The sequence below is a fragment of the Hoplias malabaricus genome, chromosome 12, assembly GCF_029633855.1.
Source record: "Hoplias malabaricus isolate fHopMal1 chromosome 12, fHopMal1.hap1, whole genome shotgun sequence".
In the NCBI taxonomy this organism is placed as follows: Eukaryota; Metazoa; Chordata; class Actinopteri; order Characiformes; family Erythrinidae; genus Hoplias; species Hoplias malabaricus.
The window spans coordinates 11,799,887-11,811,828 of record NC_089811.1 but is presented as its reverse complement, the minus strand read 5'-3'; the positions used below and the strand labels follow the sequence as shown (position 1 = coordinate 11,811,828).

The 11,942-nt window shown below is 40.4% G+C and overlaps 1 protein-coding gene across 2 annotated transcripts in view; it reads right to left on the bottom strand.

Annotated features, from left to right (window-relative positions):
- Nucleotides 1-2,566: 2,566 nt before the first annotated feature.
- Nucleotides 2,567-11,942, bottom strand: part of acvr2aa (activin A receptor type 2Aa) — a 58,791-nt gene continuing 49,415 nt past the window's right edge. For both annotated transcript variants that reach the window (XM_066686130.1, XM_066686131.1), the window contains exons 7-11: nt 10,391-10,536; nt 10,135-10,249; nt 8,602-8,740; nt 7,610-7,740; nt 2,567-7,082 (exon numbers count right to left, since the gene is read on the bottom strand). In XM_066686130.1, coding sequence (XP_066542227.1) covers nt 6,888-7,082; nt 7,610-7,740; nt 8,602-8,740; nt 10,135-10,249; nt 10,391-10,536 — 726 coding nt within the window. In that variant the 3' untranslated portion in view covers nt 2,567-6,887. The remainder of the gene's footprint in view (nt 7,083-7,609; nt 7,741-8,601; nt 8,741-10,134; nt 10,250-10,390; nt 10,537-11,942) is intronic.

The following is an 11,942-nucleotide window of genomic DNA, read 5'->3' as shown; positions in this document are numbered from 1 at the left end:
CCACTAGTTTGCTATGCATCTGTTAACATGATTTAGCTTAAAGAATCATTAGCTTCCAAAATCTAACCAATGGAATTAGTTTAGTTCTGTTTATTGTCTGAAATAGTGAGTGTGGAGAATGTGAGTGGAAAATTACTATGATTTGTGCTATTTTGGAAATTTTATATCATGATTATAAAATAACAAGAATTAGTTTAATTGTTGATTAAAGGTTTCACTTCATGTTAGGGTCTGCATAAACAGTATGGACAAAAGCATTGGGAAACCTGCATGTTACATCTACAGGGGTTTTATGACACCTCACTGTAAATGCACAGGCTTTACTATAACTTTAGGTGGTCTGCCACTTTGTGGCTGAGTTGCTGTGGTTCCTCAATGATTCCACTTTTCAATAATACCACTTACTGTTGACTGTTTTAGTAACTTAGCAGAAGGAAAAAAAACTTCTAATTTTACATTTAGTGGAAGTACAATCATTTTGGAGCATTTCTGTTTGTCCATTTATCATCACAATGTGAAGGACAGTAGTTGTGTTGAAATTATGTAGCAAACTAAATGGACAAAAATGAAAATACATGTTTTTCATTGGATAGCAAAGATTTGTAAAGGCACACTGCATGGCTAAGTGCTTGATTTTATACACCTATTGAAATGGACTGAATGAAAGGAGAATTCACTAATTAGGTGACCTGTGCTTAGCATATTTCAAAATGTGGTAAAACCCATATGTATTCGTATACTGTTTTACTACACACACTTACTAATATCCCTTCATATTCACCAAGGGTAATATCCTCTTTGAATGTCACTGGTTAATTTGCACTCTGCCCATGTCCTGATGGTAGCAATATTTCCAGAACACAGGGTGCCTTCAATAATATAGTCAGGGAAGTGGACAGAAAGCATGGCAATGTGATCATGAATATGAAGCAGTGGGTACTTAGTGAGGGATTTGCTGTGCTATGCATCACATGTCCACACTTGAATCACTGCCAAGACCCAGATCATCAGCAACTGTAGCATCTGCAGTAATAAATACATTTATTTGTGTTTTACTGGGCATTGTGTGCGTGACTTCAGCTTGTTAGGTTGATACTCAAAGCATAACGAAAGATATAAGTGGGATTTGATTGAGTGGTAGAAATCCTGACTTCTAGTGGTAGGCTTAGGTACTACATACATCCACAAACCAAAACCAAAACATTAAGACTACTCACAGAAGATGTGAAAAATGTGGGGGATATATTGTGCCATAAGCTAACGGTCAGTTCTTGTAGTTGATTTCAGGGTGCAGTAGGTGTGAAGACCTGAATCACACTGACATGAGCCTGATTGTCAAGTCCAGATGAAATGGCACTTGAACGGAGGCTTGGGGGGGGGGGGGGGGTCTCCTGGTCAGCAGTGGTGATTACCCACCCACAGACTACACCTAATTGTCTGTGCAGGCTTTATATTTGTCAGTTTCAGAAGTGGGTGTCATCTTAAAATGGTGTCTACTTGTGTTTTTCCGCTGTGTGGTACCGTACCAACACTACTTGGCTTGCTTTTTGGTACCTGGTTTCTTTTTCCACAACCACAGGAACTGGGAGGGCTTTCGAAACCAGATCATTAACTGGATCAACGACGACTGTAACAGTAAGCGTAGTTTACTCAGTGTGTCCGTGTTTTGTTTTTTTGGGACTGAACACGGCTTTGTGCGTCAGTTCAGACAGATCAGTAGTTTTTTCAGTTCCTTGTTGCACTATCCAGCTCTCAGTCTTCTGTCAGCCTTCAAAAGACAATGTTGTAATCTTACGGGCCGCTGACCTGAGAGCAAGGAGACGGTGGACCACTGTTGGACCCACTGAGGGCAAAGTTGGAGGTCCACTAGTGTTGTGCACATCATTTTCTGGGCGGACCACTGGTGATTAAACAGAATTTTAGACAAAATGCACTTTTTAGCACTTTTCCATTCACAGTCCAGTTTACATTTTTTCCCTTCATTAAGTTCTTTTGTTATTCTTTATAAATAAGATAAGTCAATAATTTAAATCCAGCACAGTGTCAACATTTTTATCATTTTATATCGGGCTTATACTCATTATTATATCTCTCATAGTTGTTGGTAATATTTGTATTAGTTTGTTTTCCAGAATAAAAGTCTCTGTGAATGTAAAATCTGTTTGAGGAGATTATAAATGAGTTCTATTCTGTACAGGACAGTAATCTGAGTGGTCCAATGGTGGACCAGCATCTAAAGTCAGTGGTGTGCCAGCCTTTTTACGCCAGTGGACCGATATATGCTCGCTGTCTGGGTGCTGTGAGTCGATCAAAAAACAAATGTGATTGCTACTGTAGCTTAGAGGTTTTACAGATGGCTGTTTTGTGCTGGATGTTTGCATCGCGTCACAGAGAGTGATGCCTGGCTCCACATACCACGTACCAGGAAAGCAAATAGGGCAAGTTGTCGAGTAGACTAATGTAGGTACCATGCAGTGTAACAGTGTCACGTCACTGCAATGCTGTGTACAGTTTTGTCAAAGCAGCAACACATGCACATGAATTCAACACAGAGTCAAGAGCAGTCACTATACTTTATTTGAAGGGAGTAGTAGCATAAAATTTTCATCTGTACAATATGTAACAATTACTTCCAACCAGGCCCTGAATATGTTTGTTAAATACTTTTAGAGGAGAAACTCAAAATGGCATGTCCGGCATTAAGGTCATAATACACTCGATCGCACCCAAGACCCAAGAGTTTTGGTACAACGGTGACATTCACTCCACAGCATTATAGTGAGCAAAATACTGTCACTAAATCACACAGAGCGCCTCGTTTGCCTTGAAAAATAAGCAAAGAAAAGAAGACAGTAGAAAGAACCTGCTGGTCTTTTCCCAGTTAAAGTTTTCACAACGTTTTGCACCATGTGATCTGTCGTGCTACACCCCTTGTTCATTTTTAAACGCTGAGAGTGAACCGGGAAGGCTGAGGTAAAGGATAGAATTAATCTGTTAATTTCTTTCTTTCATAGTTCTGTTACTTTAGTGTTTTGTCTGACCAGTTTTATAAATAGATCAGAAAATTCCAATTTGGATTAAAAAATAATTCATTTGGGCCATGACATAAATTAATAAAACAACCTAAAATACAGATATACAAAATAAATGACAGTTAAAATATTTTTCCATAATAATATTAATAAAGGATTTTTCCTTTTTTTTTTAATAGTTTTTTTTTTTGCATTTGAGACCATAAAAAACAACCTCATGCTATTTTTCACAATCTAAAACATTCATATTTACATACGGTGCACTTTCAATCCAGTCTTCTGCGGATGTATGGAAAGGGTGCTGGGTGGATGTCGTGGAGGTGGTGGTGGTTTGGGTTTGGCATTTACTTGAAGGGCAGAATGTATGTTAAAGGGATCCTCCCATGTTTTCGCCATCACCTAACTCATGAGAAATCCCTCAGGTTTAAAACAGACACTACCAACTACTCATATTGACTTTAGTGTTTAAAGCTAGAGGAGAATCCAGAGCCAGACTCTCTTTGACCAGGACCAGATAGGGTTATGTTAGTTGTGACAACAGTCTCAAAGCCAGCCCAGATTGACCACAATAACACTGAAGACCTTCTCTTGGTCGAGTTTTTTGAAAGAGCAGCTGGGTGCCACGCACTCAGACAGAAGCTACAGCAAATGATGGCCACTCTGTTTTCCTTTACCCCACTGGTGCACAAAATGAAGGCTTGTATCCCAGCTGAGGGGCAAATACAAAGGCTGTGTTCACACAGGTAGCTTGTTCAGATGGTCTTGTTACGAATTTGGCCATACAGCACAGAGGGAAACCTAAGATCTGTGACAGGCATTTGGAAAACCTTCAGCATGTACAGATCTGACATGAGATCTGGTCTTAGAAGCCACTTTCTTCAGCAATTCGAGCAAGACTTTAACCAAAATGGACAAAACATTTGGAAAATCTACAGTGTGAACACAGCCTTAGTTTCTGTGAGATAGAACAAACTGAAACAAACTCACTCAGTGCAAAAGTGAATAAATACTTTGAGAAATGAATGGTCATACTAGCTGGTTCTGACTAGCTTCCATTCCGTATACTACAATCTCTAGGCGGACAGAACTTCCTAAAACTTCTCACAACATCAAAACACCTTTAAACCAGCAGCTATGTGGAGCGCAGTGGCTAAGAAAGCTTATGGGGTTTAACACTGCTAACACCACATTAATGTCATGTCGTTATATATTGACGCAATGATGTATCTACCATAGTACCGAATCCTGTGCTCATAAAATATGCTCAGGTCTCTCAGTGGGAGTCTGGGGATGTTTCTGAATGCGCTTATCATCTTTGACAAATTGAGAAAAAAGCAGGTAAAATGCATCATGGCTTTGAATTCATTTCAAAACAATACCACAAAACCATTTACAACCATTCAGTTTAATAGAAATACTGTCAATCTCCCTTGCCTTTTCAAATCAAACCAAACCAATATTGCTGGATTGTTCTGTAGCGAAACCCCCCAAAAGACCCAATAACAGCACAAACAATCAGTTATCTCGAGTCAGCCATCAATCACAATATGTGAACACTTCCAAGCTGAGAAAAAGGAACGTTTCATAGGATGTGAACGCAGCATAAGTTGGCACCTGTCCTTATGGACCACATCCATACCAGCCACAGCTGAGAAAGTGGATGATGAAAAACAGCTTGTGCAAACGTCAGCTGATTGAAAATGCTACAGTCCAGATCACACTTCGCTTGAGAGAGAGGTTGACTACATACAGCCATACGGACCTGAATGCTTCAAGATGAGCTATAATGCGTAGGAGCTTAAAAAAACAACTATAAAAGGAGCTTAAGAGCAGTAAGACCACTGTTAAACTAGAGTACTCAATGTTACTGATAGATAATGAACTGATGAAGATCTGCCAGGTCCTCATAACACCAAGATAATACTTGTAAGTGTGTGTGTGTATGTGTGTGTGTGTATTTGTGTAAAAAAAAGAGACACAAGAAACACACACATAACAGCATAATAATATCAGCATGACTCACTGATCTTCACTTTGGAGTCATATATTCAACCTAGACCCTTCTTGAAGCGATTCACATGGCATCGGCTGGGAATACATCAACAGGCTCCAAGGTCGTGGTGGTTGAAGAAGGTTAAGTCCAGCTTATGATATCACCGCAGTAGAACAGTAAATGAATAAGGTGTTATGAAGGCCTCTTGCATACACGATACAATGCAGTCGACCAGAATGGCACCAGAAGAGAACGAGCTCAATAAAAGGGGAAGGTGGCGGTGGGCTTCCTGAGACGTACTTAAGAGAGACGTTAAACCGTAGTTGTCATTGAGTGTTAGTTATGAGCGCTAGCCGCAATCTAAGGCTAGTTCTTCAGTTTATTTTTTTGTTTCACATATGGTGGTCAGGGTCACGGTCACGGTTCCGGTGAAGGAAGCTGGTCCAGGATCGTTAAGGAGAAAGCTCGGCTTGGGAGGATGGGATACAGCAGACATTGATCACAGAAGGCCAGGATAAAAAGAAAAATCAAACAAAAGAGTGACACCCTGAATGAACACAGCAAATAATACAACTCGAAAAAAGAAAGAGGTGGAGGTTGGATGAGGACGGGGGTGGGGGTGGGGGTGGGGGGTGACGACTGCTCACGAGATTTCACGCACAAGAGAAAAAGAACGCAAAAAATACAAGGCATGCACATATGTCAGTTGCTGTGAGGACACTGCAAACCTATACTGGTAAGTGCTTTCATATTGTCACAGAATTCATATTTTTCAGGGATTTTCTTCTCAACAGGTGCTGATAAAAGTCTAAAACTGATTCAAAAAAACATCTGTCACAATGCTTTTAAAAAAGGACAAAATGAAACCATCACATTTTAAACACCAGGGCAACACAGAAAAGAGACATAAAGTAATAGAAAGAAGGCAGAAGAAAAAAAAAACACTGGTTTATGAATGGCCATATTTTCTTGGCATAATCTGTTGTATAAAAAAAGGTTTGAATTTTTTCCCCCGTATTTAAAAAGCTTCTGTGCCCAGTGTAGGTCAACGGAAAGCTTTGTAAGTATTTTTTTTCCTTAATATAGTGTTACAAAACAAACTTTTTATTTAGGATGAGAAACTGAGGTATACCTTGTCGAGAGAGAGGTTGGTGGTTATTTCTTTTTCTGACAGAAAAACGCTGGGAGGAAAATCCAGAGATACAAAAAACCGCCACTGACGGTTTCATGTTGTCACCCTCTCTGTTGATATATTTACAGCAGCGACACACTAGACATTCAGAAGCTGTTTTGTATTGGCATTGCGAGAGTCATTCATTCAAACGCACTGAATGTGTCTTTAGAAAGCAACGGTGCCCTTTTTTTTCTGTCTTGTTTATTTTTTTGTTTTCTTACACTGAAATGATGCAAGGAGTCTCTGGTTCTGGTCCTCCTCGTTTTCTCAGAAAAAAAGTGTTCTCTCCCTCCAGTCCAGACACAAAAAGAGAAACACCAGCTTCATTTTTTGATGTTGTCTGAACCTTTGTTGTCTGATTGTTAAAACTTGAAAAGTGTATCCTGCCTGAGGTCCTCGCGTCGGATTGAAATCCATGTGTCCTTTCCAGAAGGCCTCGCGACGTTCTCCATACACACATACTCTCACACACACACATATGTAGTGTAGCTGCAAAGCGGTATTGGCCCGAATTCAGATCGTAAATTAATCCACCGCTTCTAAACTGGACCAGCCGTATGTACAGTACAATCACCAGGATTATTCCAGCTGTCAGTCGTCCGGAACTACGGTCAAACTCTCCAGTCCCAGGGGTTTTATGTGTGTTTGTATTTCCCGCCTGTGTGCTTCACATGGCGTTCTCCGCTAGTCATAGGCTGGACTCTTTGGGTGGGAAGTCCACGTTGGTCACCATGGTAACCACGGTGACGATCTCCTCAGGACCAGAGACGCTGGTTTGCCGCTGCATCTGGACCACGCGTTCCTCCACGCAGCCGGCCGAGAGACGAGCCTCAGCCTCGTGGTCCCAGCACTCCTCTATCGTCTCACACAGCATGGTGAGACCCTGGGGGAACGTAAAAAGAGAGAGAGAGAGAGACCGTGAAATAATATATAACAGTGAAACACAGAACAAAGAAACAAATTAAAATGAGATAGTTAAAGAAATATGGAGAACAGGAAGACAAAAAAGAATATAGAGGTGACTGGGAAACGAGAGAAAGAAAGTGGAGAAGCAGCAGTTAAGTGACAAGAAAATAGAGAAAAATAGGGAAGAAAGAAACAGAGAAAGAAGAAAAGAGTGACAGTAAGACAAAAGAAAAAGAACAAAACAAAACAGAGGTGAGTAAAAAGTGCAAAAGCGAAAGAATGATATATGAAGACAGAACTACAGTAAAGATAGAAAGAGAAAAGCAATAAAAAAAACAGGCCAAAATTGGGAGAAAACAGGTTAAAATAAGTATGAAAAGAAAGAGAAAATGAAACAGAGTAAAATGGGAGAGGGACTATTGAATGAAACACTGATACAGAAAACAAAACTCTCAGGAAAATCAATTCATCGTAATTACAGCTCAGTTGTGGTTGAGAACTTACGGGATGTTTCTGCCAGCACTCTCGCAGAGTGGGCCGCAGTTTTTTATGGACCACCACCTCCTGCATGTCCTCCAGGGTGGGGTGCTGGCCCACCTCCTCCTCAAACGGCAGCATGTACTCATCCACTGGACCTGAACGGACAATGAGCAGAAGGTTAGTGTTTTCCATCACACACAGTCCCTTCACAACAACCATCTTAAATCAGGGCTTTCGTTAATTTGTTATACTTTCATGACAAAATCTGACAGCTAATCACAATCTGCTGCCCACATTCGAAAGCTGCTATACCATTAACATGAACAGGGTCCTAGGTCAAATTTCAAGACAAACAAGGAACTTAAAGAAAGAGACGTTTAAAGTTCATTACAGTTTAGTTTCTATAGCAGCTCCAAGAAGGTAACGTAAATCAGTTTAACACACAAAGCAAGACCTCCTGAAGTATAAGGTGACAGAAAATCCTGTAACAATGTTAACAATGTCACGTCAAAATTATTCAAACACTGTTGGCCACAGAGAAGCAGTCGGCTTCTGTCATGTTGCTCTACACCGTGTTAGTCTTAAAATGACAATGAATCCCACTAATCCTTTAAATACACTCTTCTTTAACAGTTCAACAGCTCAATGCTGTCATCTGAGACATTGTCAAACATAGAGCACGATCTCACAAAGCCAGAAATAAAAATACATTTGTTGTAGCTACCATTTCACGCCTAAACGTGCAACGAATGTTGAATATTTGGTAAGAAACTAACAGTGCATCCAACAATAAAAGCAGTAGAGCTTCTTTAACACAGTGATAGACAAAATAGCAAATAGAGTGTTCCAATTCAACCAATGTGGAAATGTCTTTCAATAATCAACAAAAATATGTTGATCACCGGCTTAAAGGCAGATGGGAATGATGAACAAAAGCCAATAAGTCCTCATTAGCAGTGTTAATTGGTCCCCAATAAGATTAATAGGTTGTTCGCCATCGTGTTCACTGTTCTTACCATCCGCAGCAGTGCAGCGGGAGGCCAGTTCCCACAGCACGAGCCCCACGGCGTACATGTCTATCCTGAGGAAGGCATCTCGCTGGAAATTGATGGCACCCTCCAACACTTCCGGAGCCATATAGCGCCTGGTTCCCACCTGCAGACAAGGAAAATTTTATACTTCATTAGCTAATAACACAATGCACTATGTTTTTTCACCCCAATTCAACAGACCTGATTCAGAATAACAGGTAATTATGAAGCTCACTGCAACCAAGGTGGGAAACATAAAATGCTAGTGTATAATCATTTATTTAAAGGGATAAATATTATAAATAAACAAGCTTTTTTATTTTTTGTGCATAAAAATCACTGACCGAATCCAGGCTGAGAAGTAACATAATTTAATCCGTGTAAGAAAGGCTACATTCACATCACCAGGCGAAAGTGACTCAAATCTGCCAGATTTGATCATATATCATATATTATTATTATTCATATATGGGTCTAGATCAGATACACATCCGATTTGCAGGCCCGCGACATGGATGTGAAAGGTCAGATCGGATTTCATGCCTTTGCCTCTATATATGCGCCTAGAGCGGTCACCTCAGCCAGCACTGGGAGCAGTGAGAAGAGAGCCTTAAGATGTGTCCAAAACAGTGCCAACATCCCTACATAGTGCACTTTATAAATTGATTATAAAATGTACTACACACAGACAGGGCACTAGTTCGACTGGAAGAAGCGAGAGCAGAAACTGTTATTTTATAACCTACAGTGTGCACTACAAAAGGTGTAGAGAGAGGTATTCAGCTGATCTTTTGGCGCAGGGAAAAGAGAGCCTTCTCGTCCCAGTCATGTACAGTCTACAAGCCAAAGTCTATCTGAGGTTACATCAGACATTGACAAAATGTGTGAATATTTAGGAACGCAGTTCTTGAACAGTAACAGGCTGGATATAATATTATATTTGCCAAATTGTACTCATTGCTCAGGAGAAATAATAGTGAATCTCTTGATTCGCAGAATCAGAACTGAAAATGTCCTCAGCGCTGATGAGAAATGATTGAGCTCCTGTCTTGATTTCAGCTGTAACAAAACATCAATGCTTTATTGCTATATATTTAGCAGATCTGAGCCCAGTGTGAAATTCACTGGGATCTCCACTAAAACACTAAGACACTTGGGATTCCTGGGCTCTTGCTCTCGAAGAAATATCTAGGCCGTAGGAGACCTAAGCCTTTCCATCAGATCTCGCTAGTGTCTAGGAGAAACTACCAAAATCTGAAAGAGATCTTTTCCTTGTTTTGTGTGTCCTGTGGGAAAGAGGCCTGAGGTGGTGAGTTTTTGCAGTTTTAGCCAGGGACTTTGCTCTTTAGTGTACACCTGCAAACAGCTGAGCTCCTCATAGCGACATTCCTCACAAACAACGCCTACACACACAGCACAGCGGTGTAATCTAGCAGCCATCTGTAGCTCGTTCTCTGAGCTGAGCTGTAGATCCACTGCTAGCCAAACAGCTGTGGTTCCTCCACTGACAGAACTCACTTGTCCATGTGTGTCCCCGGCAGACTTCCCGGCCTCGAACCTCAGTGCCAGGCCAAAGTCAGCAATGCAGGCCGTCAGGTTAGCCTTCAGCAGCACGTTTTTACTCTTAATGTCCCTGGACGTGCACACACACACACAGACACAAACACACAGTGAGTACATTTCCGTAAAACCTGCAAATCAAGCAACAGGCAGAAATGTTTTAGCAGTCTCAACCACCCCCGTCTCAGTGGTGCTGTATTGTCCAGGCTCTGACCTGTGGGCAATGGCAGGTTTGTGTCCGTCTCTGACGCTTGGGATGTCTGCATGGAGGTAAGCCAGACCTCGTGCCATGGTCTGAGCAATGTGGCACAGCTCGTTCCATGTCACCACGTTGGCCTTCAGATAATCGGTCAAAGAGCCCTGGAGGAGAGAGAAAGGAGAGGATGAGAGAGGCCATGAGGCGAATGTTTCTTCTACTGCCTGAAAAAGAGCCTTAAAATTGCTCGGAGCAACCAGGGACACGTCCATTCAAACCAACACAAAGATCTATACAACATAATATTAAGTGTCGCACTAGAACACCAACTAGAAATTTTGAAAAATAAGTGGTAAAATAAGTCACAACAGTTAATAACTTTCAAGACTTCTTAGTAAAGGACTGGTCGTGTTCATGATGTTGCTGTTTCACACATATTTCAGACAAGTCTTGTGTTTCATTAAAAAGCTTTATAAATTGAAACGATTAAAGAAATAGTTTTACGAATAAATTCAAATGGACCAGTCGGTATTTTGCAAGGCCAAATGAGGATGAGACACTTCACTAACCCAAACACAGACACCATTCGTACTTTAAAAAAGTTTATCAACAAACAACATTGCAAAAAAACCTATGTGAAAGCAGAGCACTCACCAGCACCTATTACATTACGCCTTATATAATACGCACTTCAGAAGTCTATCCTCGCATTGAAGAACATTAGTTAATTCTGATAGCTTGTGGTCCTCAGTGTACCCTCGGCTGGACGATTAACTCTCAAATGCCGTTTCATGTTAGTGCAGAGGCATTATATTCTCACTGGCCATAGAAAAACATGTAACACCAAAATAGTAGCTTTATAGTAGAAGGAAAACACCTTCCTAATTTCCTAATTAATAAAGTCAGTGTCGAAGATGTTATTTCAAGTCGTTTCTATTGGTCCATTCATCATGACGTTCGCACTATGTGAAGGACCAACAAAAACGAAGACGCATGTTTTTGTTTGGCGAGCAAACAAATAGCAAACTACCTTAGTGCATGTAAACAAACAATTAAGTGAAATCATCCCATTTCCAGGAATTTCATTACGAACAATTATGAGCTTAATTTGAAATTATTATTATAAAACAAATAGCAGCACATGTCAATCAGAGAATGTCCTCTTTTCTGCTCATGATCCTGCCCCCTCTGGGAGGGGCTTCCTGTCCTCACCCTGGGGTCCAAATGCAAGCTAACTCCATCTTGATAAATATGTAACACTTATTTAATTATATAAAAAACAAATCAAATACTAAAATAGATCTAAAATACAAAGTATATATATTTATTTGAAAGTGTATGAAACTAAATAGTATTCATTTTTCATTAGTGAAATCTGTCATATCTGTATTTTTTAAATTACTGAATATACCTTAGCATTAGCAACTTATAGAAATACAATACATTTTTAGATCATAGGTGAGCTAACAAACCATGAGGTCAAAACAAGTCAAAGGCAAACAAAACAAAAGAAGTCCACTGCGTCATTCTGACCAGGGTTTGGCCCTCATCTGGGAACACTCGCTAGACT